Source organism: Heterodontus francisci, chromosome 47 (assembly GCF_036365525.1).
Source record: "Heterodontus francisci isolate sHetFra1 chromosome 47, sHetFra1.hap1, whole genome shotgun sequence".
Lineage (NCBI taxonomy): Eukaryota > Metazoa > Chordata > Chondrichthyes > Heterodontiformes > Heterodontidae > Heterodontus > Heterodontus francisci.
The window spans coordinates 8,672,495-8,694,617 of record NC_090417.1 but is presented as its reverse complement, the minus strand read 5'-3'; the positions used below and the strand labels follow the sequence as shown (position 1 = coordinate 8,694,617).

At 44.0% G+C, this 22,123-nt stretch overlaps 1 protein-coding gene across 1 annotated transcript in view; it reads left to right on the top strand.

Annotated features, from left to right (window-relative positions):
- Positions 1-20,053, top strand: part of gpat2 (glycerol-3-phosphate acyltransferase 2, mitochondrial) — a 67,946-nt gene extending 47,893 nt beyond the window's left edge. The window contains exons 17-23 of the mRNA XM_068023255.1: positions 4,839-4,987; positions 6,576-6,653; positions 8,013-8,144; positions 8,967-9,087; positions 14,786-14,845; positions 16,963-17,018; positions 19,852-20,053. Of these exons, the coding sequence (XP_067879356.1) occupies positions 4,839-4,987; positions 6,576-6,653; positions 8,013-8,144; positions 8,967-9,087; positions 14,786-14,845; positions 16,963-17,018; positions 19,852-19,965 (710 nt within the window). The 3' untranslated portion in view covers positions 19,966-20,053. The remainder of the gene's footprint in view (positions 1-4,838; positions 4,988-6,575; positions 6,654-8,012; positions 8,145-8,966; positions 9,088-14,785; positions 14,846-16,962; positions 17,019-19,851) is intronic.
- Positions 20,054-22,123: the final 2,070 nt, after the last annotated feature.

Genomic DNA, 22,123 nt, shown 5'->3' with positions numbered 1-22,123 from the left:
AGCTATCTCTTCTTTGAAGGTAGCCCAATGTTCATCTACCGTTTTCCCTGCCAACTTTTGACTTCAGTTTATTCGCCCCAGCTCCATTCTTACCCGATTGAAGTTGGCCTTCCCTTAGTTAATTATTCTTGTCCTGGATTGCTCTTTGTCCATTTCCATAGTCAGCCTAAACCTTATGATCACGATCCCCTAAATGCTGTCCAACTGATCGTTGATCCACTTGGCTCACCTCATTTTCAAGAACCAGGTCCAGCAGTGCCTCCTTTCTCATTGGACTCGCAACATAGTATTGGAGAAAATTTTCCTGAACACACTCTAGGAACTCTCGGCCTTCACTGCCCTTTATACTACTATTATCCCAGTCTATGTTTGGATAATTCAAGTCCCCCATTATTATTACCCTATAATTTTTGCACCTCTCTGTAATTTCCTTGCAAATTTGTTCCTCCACATCCTTCCCACTGGCTGGTGGCCGATAGCCAACATCGAGCAATGTAACCACACCTTTTTTGTTCCTTACCTCGAGCCAAATTGATTCTGTCCTCGACTCCTCTGGGACATCCTTTTTCTCCAGCACTGCAATGCGCTCCTTAATCAATACTGCCACCCCTCCCCGTTTTTTCCCTTTCCTATCTTTGCTGAACACCTTGTATCCAGGAGTATTTAACACCCAGCCCTGCCCTTCTTTGAGCCAGGTCTCTGTTATAGCCACAACATCATATTTGCACATGGCAGTCTGCGCCTGTACCTCACCAGTCTTATTGACCACACTCTGTGCATTCACATAAATGCACATTAACCCTGTTTCAGATATTATTACTTTCTCCCTTACTCTGACCCCACCTAATAACTTAGTATTCCCTACTCTCATGCTATCTGTCTCCTCCAGTATTCTGTGCTCCTTGGTATTCCTCTCTGCCATTTGCTCCTGGTTCCCAAACCCCTGACAAGTTACCAGTTTTGTTTCCCTCCAATCTGAGCTCCCTCTCAGGTTCTCATCCCCCTGACAATTTAGTTTAAACCCTACCCAACAGCACTAGCAAATCTCCCTGCGAGGATATTAGCCTCAGTCCTGCTAAGTTATAACCCGTTCATCTTGTAGAGGTCCCACCTGCCCCAGAACCGGTCCTAATGTCTCAGAAATCTGATGCCCTCCCTCCTACACAAGTTCTCTACCCACGTGTTCAATTGCTCAATTCTCCTATTCCTATGCTCACTTGCACGTGGAACTGGGAGTAATCCTGAGATAAAAACAAAAAATGATGGAACTACTCAGTAGGTCTGGCAACATCTTTGGAGAGAGAAGCTGAGTGAACGTTTCAGGTCAGTGACCTTTCAAAAGAACTGGCAAATGTTGGAAATGTAATAGCTTTTAAGCAACTAAAGCGGGGGTGGGGCAAAAGATAACACAAGGGAAGGTGTTGATAGGACAGAGGGTTACAGAGAAGAACTGACCAGAAGGTTATGGAGCAGAAGCTAAGGGTGTGTTACTGGTGTGGTGAAAGACAAAAGAGAGTGCAGAGAGGGTGTTAAATGACGGAATAATGAACAGACCTGGCCAAAAGCACGAACATGAAAAAAATACAGTGGGCAGGCACATAGTAAATAAAATGAATGATGAACCAAACTAAAATAAAATAAGAAGAAAAAAGGGGGGCCACTGGTGCTCTGAAATTATTGAACTCCGTGTTCAGTCCGGTAGGCTGTAGCGTGCCTTATCTGTAAATGAGATGCTGTTCCTCCAGCCTACATTGATGTTCACTGGAATACTGCAGCAAGCCCAGGACAGAGATGTGGGCATGAGAGCAGGGGGGTGTGTTGAAATGGCAAGCGACAGGAAGCTCGGGGTCATGTTTTCGGACTGAGCGAAGGTGTTCGGCTAAGCAGTCACCCAATCTGCGTTTGGTCTCCCCAATGTAGAGGAGACGGCATTGTGAATGGCGAATACAGTATAGTAAGTTGAAAGAAGTACAAGTAAATCGCTGCTTCACCTGAAAGGAGTGTTTGGGGCCTTGGATACTGAGGAGAGAGGAGGTAAAGGGGCAGTTATTACACCTCCTGCGATTGCACAGGAAGGCACCATAGGAAGGGGACGAGGTGTCGGGGGTAATGGAGGAGCGTAACCGTGTCGGGGAGGGAACGATCCCTTCGGAATGCTGAAATGGGAAGGGAGGGGAAGACACATTTGGGAGTGGCATCGAGGGGAGGGGAAGATACATTTGGTAGTGGCATCATGCTCGATGTGGTGGACATGGCGGAGGATGATCCTTTGGACGTGGAGGCTGGTAGGGTGGAATGTGAGGACATGGGGAACCCTGTCATGGTTCTGGGAGGGAGGGGAAGGGGTGAGAGCAGAGGAGCTGGAAATGGGCCGAACACGGTTGAGGGCCCTGTCAACTGCAGTGGGGGGAATTCTCAGTTGAGGATAAAGGAAGACACTGAGCCACAGGTGGAGATATTTGGAGGAATGACCATAAACTCAGTGAGAGGTTTGTTTTTAGGATGGTCTTAAAGGATGAAAGGGATGTGAAGAGGTGAAGCAGTTTCAAGAAGGGAACTCCTGAGCGGAGGGCTCAGGCAACCACCAATAAAGGGGAGAGGGATATGTAAGAAGCTGCAGTCAGAGAAATGGAACGAAGGAGACAAATAAGTAATTTGGGTCAGTGAAAAAGGGGTGATGGATGAGTGGTATTCCCACAGCTACACAGTCTTCACACCCTGCCTGCTGTCAGGTCTCCATTCCATTCTCTCAGTTTCTCTGTCTCCGACACATCTGCTCGGATGATGCAACCTTCCACAACAACTTCTGATATGTCTTCCTTTTTCCTCAACGAGGATTCCCCTCCACGTCCAAAGGATCATCCTCCTTCATTTCCGCCACGTCCAGCATGATGCCGCTACCAAATGCATCTTCCCCTTCTCTCCCCTGTCAGCATTTGAAGGGATCGTTCCCTCCGTGACACCCTGGTCCACTGCTCCATTACCCTCGACACCTTGTCCCCTTCCCATGGCACCTTCCCATGCATTTGCAGGAGGTGTAATACCTGCCCCTTTACCTCCTCTCTCCTCACTATCCAAGCCCCCAAACTCGACTTTCAGGTGAAGCAGCGATTTACTTGTACTTCTTTCAATTTAGTATACTGTATTCGTTCACAATGTCGCTCACAATGCAGTCTCCTCTGCACTGGGGAGACCAAACGCAGATTGGGTGGCCGTTTTGCGGAACACCTTTGCTCAGTCTGAAAACATGATACCGAGCTTCCTGTCGCTTGCCATTTCAACACACCCCCCTGCTCTCAGTCCCACATCTCTGTCCTGGGCTTGCTGCAGTATTCCAGTGAACATCAATGCAAGCTGGAGGAACAACATCTCATTTACCGATCAGGCACTCTACAGCCTACTGGTCTGAACATTGAGTTCAGTAATTTCAGAGCATGACTGGGCCCCCCTTTTTTCAATTTTTTTTTTCTTTTTTCTTTTTGTTTTATTTTAGTTTGTTTCATCATTCATTTTTTTTACCATGTGCCTGCCCATAAGCACCCTTTGCTTTTGCTCCATGACCTTCTGGTCAGTTATTTTCTGTGACCCTCTGTTCTATCAACACCTTCCCATGTGTTATCTTTGGCCCCACCCCCGCTTTATTTGCTTAAAAGCTATTACATTTCCAAGCTTTGACAGTTCTGATGAAAGGTCACTGACCTGAAATGTTAACTCTGCTTCTCTCTCCACAGACGCTGCCAGATCTACTGAGTATTTCCAGCATTTTTTGTTTTTATTTCAGATTTCCAGCATCTGCAGTATTTTGATTTTATTATAGTAATCCTGAGATTACTGCTTTTTAATCTCCTTCCGAGCTCCCTAAAATCTGCTTTCAGGATTTCATCCCCTTTCTTGCCTATGTCATTGGTTCCAATGTGGACCATGACCTCTGGCTGTTCACGCTCCCCCAGAAGAATGTCCTGCAGCCGATCCGTGACGTCCTTGACCCTGGCACCAGGGAGGCAACACACCAACCTGGAGTCACGTTTACTGTTGCAGAAATGCCTGTCTGTTCCCTTAACGAGTCCCCTATCACTGCTGCTTTTCCATGCTTCCTCCCCTCCTGTGCAGCTGAGCCACCTGTGGTGCCAGAAACTTGGCTCTGACTGCACTCCTCTGAGAAGCCATCACCCTCACCAGTATCCAAAATGGAAAACCGATTAGCGAGAAAGATCATATCAGGGGACTCCTGCACCACCTACCTGGTTCTCTTAGACTGCCTGGCAGTCACCAATTTCCTATCTGCCTGCATGCTCCTAACCTGTGGTGTGACCACCTCCTTAAATGCCTCGCGGATGCATAACAGTGACTCCAGCCACCATTCCAGTTCCGAAACCCGGAGCTCAAGCTTCTGCAACCAGTGACACTTCATGCAGATGTGTTTGTTTCGGACACATGGTGCGTCCATGACTTTCTACATGGCACAGGCTGTACATTCCACTCGGCAGAGCTGCCCCGCTATACCTTAACTTTACAGAATATTTATTCTAAGTAGAATAGTTTACCAGTTACTCACCAACCAGCTCTTTCCACTGCACCGAAGCAAGAACCAAATACTGGAGGGTTTAAAATGTTGAAAAGGATCCATGCAAAGGAGCAAAACTTAACACTGTACATATTTCAATTTAATATTCTGCTGCCTGATTACAGAGGAGGATTATTGGCAGTCAAAGATGGCCTGGGTTTGCAGTAATGAATGTACTGTACTAGTTACAGGGCAGGAGTGAGTATAGAGTGTGTATGGTGCATTACTGTGGAGCATTTCTATGTTCAAATTGTTGCCTTCATTTTTCTTTCAGCCTGTGCTTTAAATTCTCTTTTAAGGGAAGTGGCTAAACACATGACAGACTGGGACTCCAATGTTGAGGTTGCAATCAGCCAGGAAGAACTTATCTGTCAAACTGTGCAGCTGTGTCACTTACTGTCCACCGAGATCCTACTTTTACCAGTAAGAGCCGACTTGTTTTATGTTCGAAGACGCAAACGGAACATGTTGTTTGGAAAAGAAGAGTTTTTAAGTGAAAGAAATTGGCAAAACTGATCCAGATATAAATAAAAGGAAAATAGTTAAAAGTAGCCAGCATAAATTTCTGAAGGGATATTTGTGCTTGACAAACCTCAGAATTCTTTGAGGTAACAGACGTGGTAGATGAGGGAAATGCAATGAATGTAGTGCAGAGGTACTTCATAAAAGACTTTGACCAAATAGCACATACAAGATAACTGGAGAGGAGTAAGGGCTCTGGAATTAGGTGAAAGATAGCAAACTGGAGTAAAAATTAGTTATAAGTCAGAAAAAAAAGTAGGAGTTAGGATAGTTTTTCAAATGGTTAGAAATGGGTAGTGGTGTCTTACAGGGTTCAGTTCTGGGATCACTTCTGTTGACTCTGTATGTCAATAGTTTGTTTATGGCTTCAGGATGTCAAAACCAGCCGTTGGTACAAAATAGGAGGCAGAGTTCATTCTTGAGACCTCAATTAGTGGAGTATTGGTCTCTACCTGATAGGAACGATTTTGAAGGGATTTAACACAGATTCACTGAGAAGTTGCTTGGTTTGAAGTAAAGTATGAACAAAGATTTAAAAAATAGGCAGTTTTTTTGTTCAAACAACACACATCATGGTGTGATAGCTAAGTGCTTAAAATTCTGAAAAGATGGAATAAGCTAGATCGAAATAGACTGTTACGAGAAGTTGGGGTTGAAGAATGAGGGTCCATGGATACATGATTAAGACGTTAAGAACAGAATAGGAGAAATTAGTTTACATAGAATTATAAGACTCTGGAATTCACTTGGAGGATAGTGGTTGAGGCAGAAACAATATCAGTAAAAGGATGAAAGAAAAGGGATATAGGAACAAGGCAGGTAAAAGTGATTCGAATTATTTTATTGTCTGATGGATAAACCACTGACATGGACTAATTGGGTCCGTGTTGTAACTTCCATGTATTTCTATTTCTTATCAATATTTTTTCTTTGCAGGTGGTGGGTTCAAATAGCAGGGATACAAGTTAGTTACAGAGAAAGTCAGGTTGAAATTTTCTCAAGGAGTAACAGAGTTGTGAACGAAGTTACCAGAGCAAAATCTTAAAGCTGATAGTATGAATGGGATCAAAGGACACTTGGATGGAGGGAGAAGTGATTGGGCCAGACAGTGAGAAGGTGGAATAGCTGCGATTTCCTCCTGTTAAACATTGGGAAGATAAAAGCCTTCGATTTCAGTCCCTGCCCAAACTCTTAGTGTTGCCACCAATTCCATCTTAACATTCTGGGCCACAGTCTCAAGTTCACCCAGATTGCTCACAACCTAGGCATTCATTTCTTGTCCAATTATGCTTCTATGAAGCACCTTGTGACCTTTTTCTATATGAATGTGCTCTATGAATTCAGTTTCTTGCATGTGGAGAGGTTCTATCAAAAAGGAGTGGGCTTATTGGGCATAATCTTTTCCTGTTTCCAACAAATCTGTTAAAATATTTTTCTCAATTTTTTTCCCATTTTATACTGTTTTGTATTTTGCTTGAATTCTTTGCAGCCTTGCCAATCAGTGTACCAATTTTCACAAGAAGCAGTGGACAAACTGATGTATTGTGAGATTCTTATCGTGGAGGAGGTGAGAGCATTTTTCTGGTGCTTGTGCGGGTGGGAGGATGGTTTGTGGGCGTAATTGTTTTGTTTGGGGTTATCATGGGAAATTTGGATTCTCTTAATGGTACACAGCAATATAAAGAGGGCTTTCCTGAGGTTATCCAGATAAATTCCAGCCCAGGGCAGCAATCTGATATTTGCCTCCATAAAAAAGTTGCTGCACTTGAGAGTGCCATGTTTGAGTGTTTTGGGATGTTTGAGAGAAATGATAGTCTGTTGTCTTCCATTTTGAAATTCTGTACTTTCAGCCACCAGAGAGAAAGGGCTGTAGCTGAAGGACTTAGTGTGTGGAGTCTTGTCCACTGAGAGTTGGATTTGGGGTTCTAATGCATCTTCAGTGAGGAGACGTTAATCTCCTCTATCTGGACTGAATTTAAACAAGTTCTTAAATAATATCTCATTCATGCAAAGGCCTTAGAGACAGGCAGTTGGTATGCCTGTTTTTTTGTGGACAGAGGATCAGATGATTGAGAAGATCGTATTCCATCCGTGGGTTCTAAAGTTGTTTAGAATAAATTGGTGAAGGTTGTCGTCACTGATGAAGGAAACAATTGTCCAAAACTAGGGGCCATAATTATAAGACAGTCAACAATAAATCCAGGAGGGAATTCAGGAGGAACTTGCTGACTCAGAGTGGTTAGAATGTGGAACTCAACACCACAAGGTGCAGTTGAGGTAAATATTGTCGATGCATTTAAGGTAAAGATAGATAAGCAGATGAGGGAGAAAGGAATAAAAGGTTATGCTAACAGTGTTACATGAAGTAGATTGGGAGGAGGCTCTTGTGGAGCATAAACACTGACATGAACCAGTTGGACTGAATGGCCTGTGTCTATGTTGTAAATTCCATGGTATATAGCATTAAATAGGTTCATCTGATGCGTCGGTGAGCGAGCATTGTGCCCAGTGTGGAATGAGTCATATAGACCAGAAGGCCGCACTTTTTTTTTCCAGCTGTGTGCTGAGTGGCTGAACTCAGAAGAGGTGATGAGGTTTCTACATTGACCTCCTTAATCCTTGAGCTAAGGAGGGTGAAAATCAGGCAGGATTGAGGCTGCTGGAAGCATGTGTGTCACCAGAGGGAAAAGGATGAGGTTTGAATGTGATCACCTCCCACAGAAACTCATGATCCAGACCCACACTTGAATGACACCTTAGGCAAGTTGCTGGTCAGCACTCTGTGCTGTGAAAATTTATTCAGACTAACTGTAGCAGTTCAGATACTGGTGAGAGCTTTTGGTGGTGCATGGTTAACCAGCAGTCAGCTGTAATCTCCCTGCACAGAAGTGGTTTGAAATTCTTGCTTTGTCTCCACTTTTGGTAGAATGAGAACAAACAGCCAGCTTGTGACACATGGCAGAAACGGTTCGCCAAGGAACTGACGTGGAAGGTGATGGATGATTTTAATGACTCTGACAGTGATGGTGATGAAGCAGTCTGGAAGAGTTATTTCAAGGTATACTGCCTCTCATTTAGAAATCTGGCTTTTGTGATGATGTTTTGATATTTTTAGCTCTGAGAGGTTTTAACACCGTGCAGGGAAAGCAGTGATAGTTTTGTTTAGAGATACAGCACTGAAACAGGCCCTTCGGCCCACCGAGTCTGTGCCGACCATCAATCACCCATTTTTACTAATCCTACACTAATTCCATATTCCTACCACATCCCCACCTGTCCCTTTATTTCCCTACCACCTACCTACACCAGGGGCAATTGCTAATGGCCAATTTACCTATCAACCTGCAAGTCTTTGGCATGTGGGAGGAAACCGGAGCACCCGGAGGAAACCCACGCAGACACAGGGAGAACTTGCAAACTTCACACAGGCAGTACCCAGAATTGAACCCGGGTCGCTGGAGCTGTGAGGCTGAGGTGCTAACCACTGCGCCACTGTGGAATTTAATTGGGTCTCAGTAGACAAGCAGGACAGCACAGTTATTCGGGTAAGTCAGGACTCTGTGTTGAATAAAGGGAAGAGTACCCGTTTTGGTCAGGTTCAATTGGCCAAAATTGCAGAATGATGTAACTCTTCAAAGAGGTACATTGATAGAATTACTGCAGGGCTGCTACCTGATGCGCATTGTCAGCATATAAAAGTGCAACAGGAAAAACATGTAAACCTCCATCCAGGTACATCTGTGCCTTTTAGTCTGTTGTACACAATAGGACATTACGAAATCAGTGAGTAGCATAGAAATTGCATTTATGGCCTTTTGTTACTTTTCCGTTCAACCTACTTTGGAAGCAGGTGCCTGATGTGTCGTCATCTCATTTCCAGCTCGGCCGGACCAGAGAAAGCCACACACTTTTCCTTTTTCTCTGTAGTCTGCTGCAGCCTGTGTTGAAGGCATACGAGACAGCCGCGGGTTTGCTACACAAATTTGACTTTCCAATAGAAGGTACAGTTATTGTGATGGTTGAACTATACTGCTCAGATAATGTATAAAATAAAGGTAGTCAGAGGTTTGGGTGAACTGCTGTACCTTTTTTTTGTGGCATTGCCCATTTCATTCTCTGCCATGTACCAGGTTGTCTAATTCAAGTTTAAAAATTAACTCTGATTCCTGGTAAATTGTTCACTCGAGTACGTGGGATGCCCATTGCATTCTTCTGTCACCTCAAAAGGTGGAAAAGACCACATTCCCAGACTAATGTACAGAAGTTGAAGAAGGTCCAGCAACAGTTAAACTCTGAATGCTGCCACAACATTTTAAACATCTACCTGAACAGACAGATTCTTGGTATAATTGCTTATTAGAAGGACAGTGCTGAAATGCATGTTGTTCAGATTGTGTCCAAGTTCTGAAGTGGGATCTGAACCCACAGCCGATTGACTCAGTGGTGAAAGGCTATAAAGTGCGCCAGAGAAGATAAGGATCAGTCGTTTCCTTCAGTAGGGAGATCTAGAATGAAGGAATATTAGCTCATCCAAGCTAGATAAAAGCAAATCCAGAAAAACAATTTACACACAAAAGATTGTGAGAATATGGAATGCACTACCCGAGAATCAACTGGGTTTAAATGCAGAGCAGTACTTATTTGGAAGTAATATTAGAAGCGATATAGAGGAAGAACAGGAAATTTAAATTAGATAAACAGCCACCCCTGGCAGAGCAGATTTGATCGACGAATGGCTGACTCCAGTTTTGTTAATACTCAATAAAAATTTGAGATGCTGAACAAAAACTGAAAGTCTGCAAGCACTCGACACAAATCAACATCTGTAAAGAGTACAGGGGAGTTAATGTTTAACCTATGGTCCCTTTGTTCAAGCCGATATCTTCATAAATGTTTTTCCAGTAGCTTCTGAGTAACAAGTCTCTGAAGGCAGTAAGATAGGAAGTAAATCCTCATGGAGTCCAAATTCACTTGCTTTTTTGTAAAGGCAAGATGAAGTGGGGAACTGAAGACTCAAGAATGTTCGTCAAGTTTTAAAGACATTGATTTATTTCGTGCAAAGCAGATTCATTGACATTTGTCTTAGAAAATGCACTTGAAAGCAAACTATATATTCATGCACAAAGGAAATGCAGAACATCATCTAAGGAACTCGATAGAAAATGAAATTGCATTTTGAAACTTTTATTACCAGGATGAATTCACATAGATAAACAATGCTGGGGAGTCCCATGGACATAATGTACTGTATTCCGTGTAACCCAATTCACCTTGCAACAGTAAAGAAACTTTATTTAAAATGAATTCTTGTGATTCAGTATGGCCCCAAGTTTGCTCATATTAGCTTTAGTTTTTAGTTTTAGAGATACAGCACTGAAACAGGCCCTTCGGCCCACCGAGTCTGTGCCGACCATCAACCACCCATTTATACTAATCCTACACTAATTCCATATTCCTACCACATCCCCACCTGTCCCAATATTTCCCTACCACCTACCTATACTAGGGGCAATTTTATAATGGCCAATTAACCTATCAACCAGCAAGTCTTTGGCATGTGGGAGGAAACCGGAGCACCTGGAGGAAACCCACGCAGACACAGGGAGAACTTGCAAACTCCACACAGGCAGTACCTAGAATTGAACCCAGGTCACTGGAGCTGCTGCGGTGCTAACCACTGCGCCACTGTGCCGCCCAGAGGTGTTTTTACTCTAAATAGCTGTCCACAGTACCTATATCAGTGCATCGATATGGCACACATGCTTAGACAGTGCTGATTCATTGCACTGGGATGCTGATAAATATTTTACCCATGAAGATTAAAACTTGAAACATATATGAAAATAAAGGAATTTTTGCTTTGGTTTGAGTAATTTCATTCTCCAAATCGAGGCTTGCAGCTAATTCAAGCAGAATTTAGGGAGTTAGGAGCCAAGTTAAAAAGTAGGACCTCAGAGGTAGGAATCTCAGGATTGCTACCAGTGCCACATGCTAGTCAGGGTAGAAATGAAAGAATAGTCAGGATGAATGCGTGGCTTGAGAGATGGTGCAGGAGGGAGGGGTTCAGATTTTTGGGACATTGGGACCGGTTCTGGGGGAGGTGGGACTATTACAAATTGGACGGTCTACACCTGGGCCGGACTGGAACCAATGTCCTTGGGGGTGCTTTTGCTAACGCTGTTGGGGAGGGTTTAAACTAATGTGGCAGGGGGATGGGAACCAAATGAGGAGGTCAGTGGACAGGAAGGAGGTAGTAACTAAAGCCTGTAAGGAACTAGATAATGAAGTCAGCGTGACTAAGGGGAAGAGCAGGCAGGGAGCAGATGATGAACGCAAAGGGACTGGTGGTCTGAGGTGCATTTGTTTTAATGCAAGAAGTGTAGTAGGTAAGGCAGATGAACTTAGGGCTTGGATTAGTACCTGGTAGTATGTTATTGCTATTACTGAGACTTGGTTGAGGGCAGGGCATGATTGGCAACTAAATATCCCAGGATATCGATGCTTCAGGCGGATAGAGAGGGAGGTAAAAGGGGTGGAGGAGTTGCATTACTGGTCAAAGAGGATATCACAGCTGTGCTGAAGGAGGGCACTATGGAGGACTCGAGCAGTGAGGCAATATGGGCAGAACTCAGAAATAGGAAGGGTGCGGTAACAATGTTGGGGCTGTACTACAGGCCTCCCAACAGCGAGCGTGAGATAGAGGGACAAATATGTTAACAGATTATGGAAAGATGTAGGAGCAACAGGGTGGTGGTGATAGGAGATTTTAATTTTCCCAACATTGACTGGGATTCACTTAGTGTTAGAGGTCTAGATGGAGCAGAATTTGTAAGGAGCATCCAGGAGGGTTTTCTAGAGCAGTATGTAAATAGTCCAACTCGGGAAGGGGCCATACTGGACCTGGTGTTGGGGAATGAGCCCGGCCAGGTGGTTGAAGTTTCAGTAGGGGACTACTTTGGGAATAGTGATCACAATTCCCTAAGTTTTAGAATACTCATGGACAAAGACGAGAGTGGTCCTGAAGGAAGAGTGCTAAATTGGGGGAAGGCCAACTATACCAAAATTCGGCAGGAGCTGGGGAATGTAGATTGGGAGCAGCTGTTTGAAGATAAATCCACATTTGATATGTGGGAGGCTTTTAAAGAGAGGTTGATTAGCGTGCAAGAGAGACATGTTCCTGTGAAAATGAGGGATAGAAATGGCAAGATTAGGGAACCATGGATGACAGGTGAAATTGTGAAACTAGCTAAGAGGAAAAGGAAGTATACATAAGGTCTAGGCGGCTGAAGAAAGACAAAGCTTTGGAAGAATATCGGGAATGTAGGACCAATCTGAAATGAGGAATTAAGAGGGCTAAAAGGGGTCATGAAATATCTTTAGCAAACAGGGTTAAGGAAAATCCCAAAGCCTTTTATTCATATATAAGGAGCAAGAGGGTAACTAGAGAAAGGATTGGCCCACTCAAGCACAAAGGAGGAAAATTATGCATGGAGTCAGAGAAAATGGGTGAGATTCTAAACGAGTACTTTGCATCGGTATTCACCGAGGAGAGGGACATGACGGATGTTGAGGTTAGGGATAGATGTTTGATCACTCTAGGTCAAGTCAGCATAAGGAGGGAGGAAGTGTTGGGTATTCTAAAAGGCATTAAGGTGGACAAGTCCCCAGGTCCGGATGGGATCTATCCCAGGTTACTGAGGGAAGCGAGAGAGGAAATAGTTGGGGCCTTAACAGATATCTTTGCAGCATCCTTAAACACGGGTGAGGTCCTGGAGGACTGGAGAATTGCTAATGTTGTCCCCTTGTTTAAGAAGGGTAGCAGGGATAATCCAGGTAATTATAGACCGGTGAGCCTGACGTCAGTGGTAGGGAAGCTGCTGGAGAAGATACTGAGGGATAGGATCTATTCCCATTTGGAAGAAAATGGGCTTATCAGTGATGGGCAACATGGTTTTGTGCAGGGAAGGTCATGTCTTACCAACTTAATAGAATTCTTTGAGGAAGTGACAAAGTTGATTGATGAGGGAAGGGCTGTAGATGTCATATACATGGACTTCAGTTAGGCGTTTGATAAGGTTCCCCATGGTAGGCTGATGGAGAAAGTGAAGGCGCATGGGGTCCAGGGTGTACTAGCTGGATGGATAAAGAACTGGCTGGGCAACAGGAGACAGAGAGTAGCAGTGGAAGGGAGTTTCTCAAAATGGAGACGTGTGACCAGTGGTGTTCCACAGGGATCCGTGCTGGGACCACTGTTGTTTGTGATATACATAAATGATTTGGAGGAAAGTATAGGTGGTCTGATTAGCAAGTTTGCAGACGACACTAAGATTGGTGGAGTGGCAGATAGTGAAGGGGACTGTCAGGGAATACAGCAGAATATAGATAGATTGGAGAGTTGGGCAGAGAAATGGCACATGGAGTTCAATCCGGGCAAATGCGAGGTGATGCATTTTGGAAGATCCAATTCAAGAGTGAACTATACAATAAATGGAAAAGTCCTGGGGAAAATTGATGTATAGAGAGATTTGGGTGTTCAGGTCCATTGTTCCCTGAAGGTGGCAACGCAGGTCAATAGAGTGGTCAAGAAGGCATACGGCGTGCTTTCCTTCATCGGACGGGGTATTGAGGACAAGAGTTGGCAGGTCATGTTACAGTTGTATAGGACTTTGGTTCGGCCACATTTGGAATATTGCGTGCAGTTCTGGTCGCCACATTACCAAAAGGATGTAGATGCTTTGGAGAGGGTGCAGAGGAGGTTCACCAGGCTGTTGCCTGGTATGGAGGGCGCTAGCTATGAAGAGAGGTTGAGTAGATTAGGATTATTTTCATTAGAAAGACGGAGGTTGAGGGGGGACCTGATTGAGGTGTACAAAATCATGAGAGGTATAGACAGGGTGGATAGCAAGAAGCTTTTTCCCAGAGTGGGGGATTCAATTACTCGGTGTCACGAGTTCAAAGTGAGAGGGGAAAAGTTTAGGGGGGATATGCGTGGAAAGTTATTTACGCAGAGGGTGGTGGGTGCCTGGAACGCGTTGCCAGCGGAGGTGGTAGACGCGGGCACGATAGCGTCTTTTAAGATGTATCTAGACAGATACATGAATGGGCAGGAAGCAAAGAGATACAGACCCTTAGAAAATAGGCGACATGTTTAGATAGAGGATCTGGATCGGCGCAGGCTTGGAGGGCTGATGGGCCTGTTCCTGTGCTGTAATTTTCTTTGTTCTTTGTACTCATTCGCACGAGCTAAGTCCATGTGTCAGAAAGTGGTAGGGTGAGAGGCAGGCCCCACTTCTTTCCTCCTATTTCATCTTCACAATTTTAGAATATCAGCACTGGTTTTGTGCATCCTGGGCTTTGGCTGGGAAGTTATGGAAATGCCCCCTTTTGAATTGAGAGGTGCTGAAATTGGACCCTTTGTTTTTCTTCTTCCTGCCAGCAATCAGCTCAGTACTTTATCCTTTGGTTAAGTCTGTATGTGAAGGTATGAAGCCGAAAGAGACTTAGTAAGTGAATTTATTCTGTAATAGTCCATTTGTTAGACATAACTGGTTTAGGTTTCATGGTGCTTTTCTCAGTCGTTATGGCAGCTAATTTTGCCAATTCTTAACTGAGATATGTGGAGAATAATATAGCCCCCTCTGACAGGATTTGATGACAGCAGTTTCAGAGCTCATCCATTTTCTGTGTTTTTTCTTTTAGAGCCACAGTGTGTGCTGAAGATGTTTAAATTTTTGCAGGCACAGGTAGAGGAACAGCACGGTGAGTCAATTCATGAAATCATTGTGTTGAAATCAGTGAATGGCTCAAATACCACAGCATATATATCAGAAATGAATACTGGGAAAGTCTTCATAGCAGACAATGGATGAGAAAAAGTGAAATTGTGTTCTCAACTTAGGGTGGCACAGGGAGCTTCCTGTGGCTTACCTCAACGATAGTTACATTTGTGGTATGTGATCCATTCAACAATACTGCTGTGAACTGAGATCCAGGATTCAGTCAAATAAAAGCAAAGTACTGCAGATGCTGGAAATCTGAAATAAAAACCAAGTACCACTTAGGTCTGGTAGCATCTGTGGAGAGAGAAACAGACTTAATGTTTCAGGTCTGTGACCTTTCATCAGAACTGGCAAAGGTTAGAAATGTGGCTTTGAGCAAGGGGGAAGGGGGAGAAGAAGTACAAAAGGGAAGGTGTGTGAGGGGTTTTGCCAGAAGTTCCAAGTGGATGATCCTCCTGATGGCACTACCAGCATAAATGCCAGTCTTGAGACAGTTTGATTCACTCCATGTGATAGCATCACACGGCTGAAGGCACTGGATAAAGCAAAGACCATGGGCCCTGACAACATTCTGGCTGTAGTACTGAAGGTGTGCAGCAGTACAGTGTGCCAGTACATTGGCATCTACCCAACATGTGGAAAATTGCCAAGGTATGTCACGTCCACAAAAAGGACAGATCAAATCCACCCAATTACCACTCCATCATTCTATGCTCACTCATCAGTGTTGGAAGGTGTCATTGATAGTGATATCAAGTGCCACTTATTCAGCAACAACCTGCTCAGTTTGGGTTCCGCCAGAGCCGCTCAGCTTCAGACCTGTTGCAGCCTTGGTCCAAACATGGACAAAGGAGCTGAATTCAAAAGGTGAGGTGAGAGTGACTGGGTCAAATGCAGCCTTGATGTGAGGCAATGTGGCATTAGGGGGCTATCACAAAATTGTAGTCAGTGGAAATCAGGAGGAAAACTCTCTGCTGGTTGGAGTCATACCTATTACAAAGGAAGATGGTTGTGGTTGTTGGAGGCCAATCATCTCAGCTCCAGGACATCTCTGCACAAGTTACTCAGGGTAGTGTCCTAGGCCCAACCATCTTGAGCTCCTTCATCAATGACCTTCCATCCATCATAAGATCACAAGTGGGAATATTTGCTCATGATTGCACAGTGTTCAGTACCATTTGCAACTCTTCAGATACTGAAGCAGTAAGTGCCTGCATGCAACAAGACCTGGACAACATTCAGGCTTGGGCTGATAAGTGGCAGGCAACATTATCGTCAGACAGTGATCATCTCCCATTGACATTCGATGGCATTAACAATGCTGAATTCCCCTACCATCAACATCCTGGAGGTTACCATTGACTAGAAACTGAACTGGACCAGCCATATAAAGACTGTGGCAACAAGAGCAGGTCTGAGGCTGGAGTTCCATGGTGAGTAACACACCTCCTGACTCTCCAAAGCCTATCCACCATCTACAAGGTGCAAATCAAGAGTGTGATAGAATAATTTCCACTTGGCTGGATGAGTGCTGCTCCAACAACACTCAGAGCTCGAAATCATGTAAGTCAAAGTTGCCCGCTGATGGGCACCCTATCCACCACCTTAAAACGTTATTCCTTCTCCCACTGGCGCACTGTGGCAGGAGTGTGTACCTTCTTCAAGATGCACTGCAGCAACTCGCCTAGGCTCCTTTGACGGCACCTTCCAAACCCGCGACAGCTACCACTTAGAAGACTAAGGGCAGCAGACACATGGGAACACCACCACCTGCAAGTTCCCTTCTAAGTCACACACCATCCTGACTTAGAACTATATCACTGTTCCTTCACTGTTTCTGGGTCAAAAACCTGGAACTCCTTCCCAACAGCACTGTTGGTGTACCTATACTAGATGGACTGTCGCAGTTCAAGAAGGCAGCTCACCACAACCTGCTCAAGGGCAGTTCGGGATGGGCAAGAAATACTGGCCTTGCCAATGATGCTCACAAACCAAGAATGAATAAAAAACTGACATTTCTTTTGTGATCACAAGTTTTGATTTGAATGCAGGATCCATGAGGCTTGAACTACTAATCTCTGTTTTAACCTTTTACAGAAAGTGCCATGCTCTGCCATGCCAACAGTGCTGTAAAGACCTTCAGGGAGTTAGGGGTGAGTGAATTTTTTAGGATAAGGGATCTTGCTACTGCTCTTTTGATCGCAAGCTTATTCAGCAAATAGCTGAGTAACAGTTAGATTACCTGCCTCTGCTGAGTTCTGCTGTGTCTGTTGGGCATTACAGTTGGCTTAGTGCCCTTGTTTCCATCGGTGAATTTTGCTGGGCATTTCTCGTTCTGATCACTGTATGGTGACTGATGCTGACAGTGCATGTGAATGGTCATCAATTGATAATGGGATTTGGTGAGTTGCAGTGCTCCATGGGGCTGAACAGCCAGCCACTACTCAGTGTCTGGGTTCATGCACAATAAATAGCCACATGGGTAAGGTATTGAAGGACACCTTGTATATTGTTGTTGTCTAACCTGTTCACGTGGGGGCCATATTACAATTTTTGTCCTCCAAAGGGGGCCAGTGAGCAAATTTTGGAAAAATAAAGGCATACAAAATTTATCCTACTATCAAAACAACAAACACACATTTTTGTTCAGAAGCTTTGAAAGAGAACACTTATTTATTGACTTACTTTCCTCTCACTACATTGAAAACTGATTTAGTGACATACATGGCATTGTTTTTGCTTTCTTAAGTAGTCATTTTCTGCCCGCACACTTGATGTAGCGAAGCAGAGGATTTCCATCTGTCAGGAGAGATCTTGATCTCTCTCCCCACGCTTCTCTGTGTGTCTTTCTCTTTCCCCCCCATCCCCCAACCCCTTTTCCCCCCCCTCTAGGAATAGGGGACACAGATGGAAAATTTAGGGCAAAAGATGAAGGGGGAATATGAGGAAGCGCATTTTTTACACAGCGAGTGTTAATGACCTGGACTTGGCTGCTCACAGTGGTGGTGGAAGTGGAGATAATCAACGACTTCAAGATGAAGTTGGATGGCCACCTGAGAGAAGTTGACTTGAAGGCCTATGGGGATTGAACCAGGGAGTGAAACTGACTGCATAGCTCCATGGAGAGCTGGTTTGGATTCGGTTTGTCGAATGGCTGCCTTCTGTGCCGTAAATAAATGACTGTATGACACTCTGTCTCTCTCTCGCTCCTCTCTCTGTGTCTCCCCCCGTCCCTCTCTCTCTGCCCCTCTCTGTCTCCCCGTCTCTTTCTCTCCCCCTTGTCTCCCCCCCACCCCCCCTCTTTCTCTCCCCCCTCTCTCTGTGTCTCTCTTGTTATGAAGGTGTTTCCATGTTTTAAGATTTTTTGAGGACTTGTGTGTAAAGGTCTGTCAGTATCTGAGGAGCTGCTGGAAGGTCACTGGAAGGACTTGGGACTTGGCTTAAAAAACCCACTGGAAGTCACATGTCTGAAGCTAAGTAAACAGGAGCCTTCTGTCTATGGGAGTTGTTTGCAGAGAACTGAGATGTCAAGGTTTATGGTGGTCAAGAGTTGGTTTCGTTTTGGATGTTTTAGTTTAGTTGGGGGTAAGCCTGTGAAGAGAGAAGCCACCAGCTCATCCTTTTTCACCTCTTTGAGAATCCCTGAGAATCCAGTGTGAGGACTGGAGAAACTGATGCTGCATTTCTCCTGAAAAGCCTGCCAGACATCGCATTAAGAGAACTGCTCCAAAAAAGATCCCAGTGACAGCCATTTATGTGTATCTGGATGCGAGACGAAAGGGACAGCTGAGATCATTCCATGGCCCATCCATTTTTCTTCAAGAATTAACAAGTATTTGGCCAAAGTATTTTTTGTCTTTTTTTGTAAAGTGATTCTCTGCAGAGAAAACATATTTATTTTTTCTTTAATGGGTGTGTGTGTGTATGTATGCGCACACGCCTGTTGTTGGGTTAATTTAGAAGGGAACTTTCGTATTTCAATCTGTCTGTTAGTAAGCTTTGCATCTTCATTGAATACGTCTTGTCTTCTAGTAAATTAATAATTTTAGTTTATTAAAGAAACTTGGTTGGTGGATTTTATTCTGAAACTAAAATAGATCAAGTATATAATTGGCCGTATCCGTAACTGGGTAAAACATTTAAATGTATATTGTGACCTGTGGAGAAGTGAAACGAGAAAGACAGTTCACTCCTTCAGCCTCGGTCATAACACTCCCCCGCCTCCTCGCTCTGGGCCTCCCTCGCTCCATGCTCCCTGTTGAGTTGCCCGCTCCCCTTTCCCTGCTTTGTGTTCCCACAACTGGATAATTACCATCCCTGTTTTATTTAAGTTGTGGCAAGTGGAGGCGGGAACCTGTCCACTGTGCAGGAAACAGGATGTTGGCTAAACGGCGCGAATCCAACTGAGTTGGCAGATCCCAGGGCGTCTGCACTGCATTCCACCAATCAGCACTAACTCTGTCTGGCCAGACCCGGTCGGTCACAGGGAGTGACCAATCACAGACAGAGGCTCCCCACATGTCAGACATAGGTCCTGCCTATCCCCTCCGCCTGACGTACGGGGAACCGTCAATCAGAGCCGAGTCATGAGCAGATTGATGGACTGGATTCTGGCTCCCGAGTTGTATGTTGGACAACCCTGTTGTATATGAACCATGTCCAGCACGAGTCAGTGCCCATTGGACTCTGAAGGGAAAACATTACTATACTCACTGATAAATGGGCTGAGCTCATTGCCAAGTGACTTGGAAAGATGGAGGTTTCACCACTTAACTTTTCTTGGATGCATCCTCAATTACAAATAGTTTGACAAAACTTGTTCCAATTCACTCATTCGAGTGCAAATATAAAGTTTATTGTTGTTGCTCTTTTTTAATGGATTTTCTTAACTTTTTTTTGAATAAACCAAGTCTTGACATGTTATGGAGCATTAATGTATGAGAGTAATTATGGAGGAAGCAGTAACCAAAACCGTTTCCCTTGTAGGTTTTCAAAGAGGAGCCTGGAATGAGGGGACCCTTGCTGGAACTCAGTGAAACTTTTCAGCAACCTGATAATTTACTGAAGCTCCAGCAGTATATTCAACAATTCTGCTATTAAATGTACAAAATGGTAAACCATTCTACTTTTTCATTTGGTTCAGTCAGATGCCAAGTTTATTTCTGGATTGTGGCATGGACCCATCACTACTTCAGTCAGCTGTCAGAGAGAGGCCTTCAACTTCCATCAGATTGAACTTTTTCATGCCTTCTGGTCGGGGCTGCTCTCCCCTTCGGTTCATGAATGAACCCATAATTATAGTTGAAGAAAAAGTTAAGACAGTGTGGTTGTTCACGTTGCATCATGAATGGCTGGGCATCAACACAAATGACAAACTGCTATCATGGCGGTGAGGGAAGTCCTTGCCTGAACTTGTCATGAGGAAATTCTTGAAGTTGATGTATAAACTTAGGGACAAAAAAGGACAAAATTTCATAATTTTGTTTCAGTTTAAATGGAAAAATCAGAACTCATTGCTCTGAATTCACTATTTTTGATTTTGTACTAGTTAGGTGGAATTGGTTGTCTTGTACTGCTTCTATACTTGAATAAAATGAGGTGAGCTATCAGTTAGTAACCAGTCCTCAGTCCTTAATGGAAATATTGAAGTTGAAAGTTCAGCTATGGTGCAGTTTGATTTGTACTGAATTTTCAGTTCCTTAGAGTTGTAAATGATAACTCAAAGTCACAGGGGAACCAGTGCAGAGCTTGTTAAAGGATAAATAAAGGTCAATGATTCTAATGTTGCTGCAAACTTTAAGCTGATTCTATATTTTATCTCACCACTTCACCTGAAGGTAGAAACTTGCAGTGGAATACATTTTCAAGATGCAAATATTTTGTTCTTTGCCTTCTTCATATGTGAGCTGAAATGGTGAATGTTAGCAGTATTTCTCAACATGGAAGGATGATTGGGGAAGGCCTCCTAGCCAAGCCCCCCTTGTTCTGACACAAAGCACAAATATCAGAACATTATACCTTGCCCCAGTGGAACATGAACCCTGGCTGATTACCTCACACGCATTACTGGCACTGATGCTGAAATGTTGGAAGGAAGTTGGGACCTTCCCGGTCTGTGTGCTTCAGTACCACAACATTGGGTTCATTGATCACCAAATCATTTTACTTCAAAAATTTCCAAAACACATTAGAATTTGTGTAGTTAGTTACAACGCTTCAAGATAATGTTGGTCGATCCAGGTCATCGTTGTTTCTAAATCACTGAGATTAATCACACAGCATTTGTAATTGTTCATAAATTTCAGGCACCACTGAATGTTTGACTTGGCGTATGTGACTGTCATGGACACCCATTAGAATAACTGTGCCGTGGACACTCATGAGCATCAAGGTTTTGAGAGATCATGATCATAAGAAAGAGGAGCAGGAGTAGGCCATTCAGCTCCTCAAGCCTGCTCCACCATTCAATTTGATCATGGCTGATCTGATTATGGCCTTAACTCCCTTTCCTGTCGGCCCCCCATAACCCTTGACTCTCTTGTAGATCAAAAATCTGTCCTCAATCAGCCTTGAATATGTTCAATGATCCAGCCTCCACTGCTTTCTGGGGAAGAGAATTCCAAAGATTAATGACCCTCTGAGAGAAGAAGTTCTTCCAGAGCTTTGTCTGAAATGGCAGATTCTTTTTTTTTGAAACTGTGCCCCAAGTTCTTGATTTCACCCACCAGAGGAAACACGTCTCAACATGTACCCTGTCAGGCCCCCTCAGAATCTTACATGTTTCAATAAAATCACGTCTCATTCCTCTAAACTCCAATGTGTTATAGGTCCAATCTGCTCAACCTTTCTTCATAAAGCAACTCGTTCATCAGCCTAGTGAACTTTCTCTGAACTGCTTCCAATGCAAGTATATCCCTCCTTAAGTAAGGAGACCAAAACTGTACACAGTACTCAAGGTGTTGTCTCACCAATGCCTGTACAGTTGTCGCAAGACTTCCCTACTTTTATACTCCATCCCCCTTGCAATTAATGCCTTCCTAATTATTTGCTGTACGTACATGTGATTAGGACACCCAGATCCCTCTGTATTGCAGCGTTCTGCACTCTCCATGTAACGAATAATCTCCTTTACTATTTTTCCTGCCAAAGTGGAGAACCTGACTTTCCCACATTATATGCCAACTGCTATATTTTTTCCCACTCACTTAACCGATCTGTCTCTCTTTGCAGACACTTTGTGTCCACCTCACAATTTGTT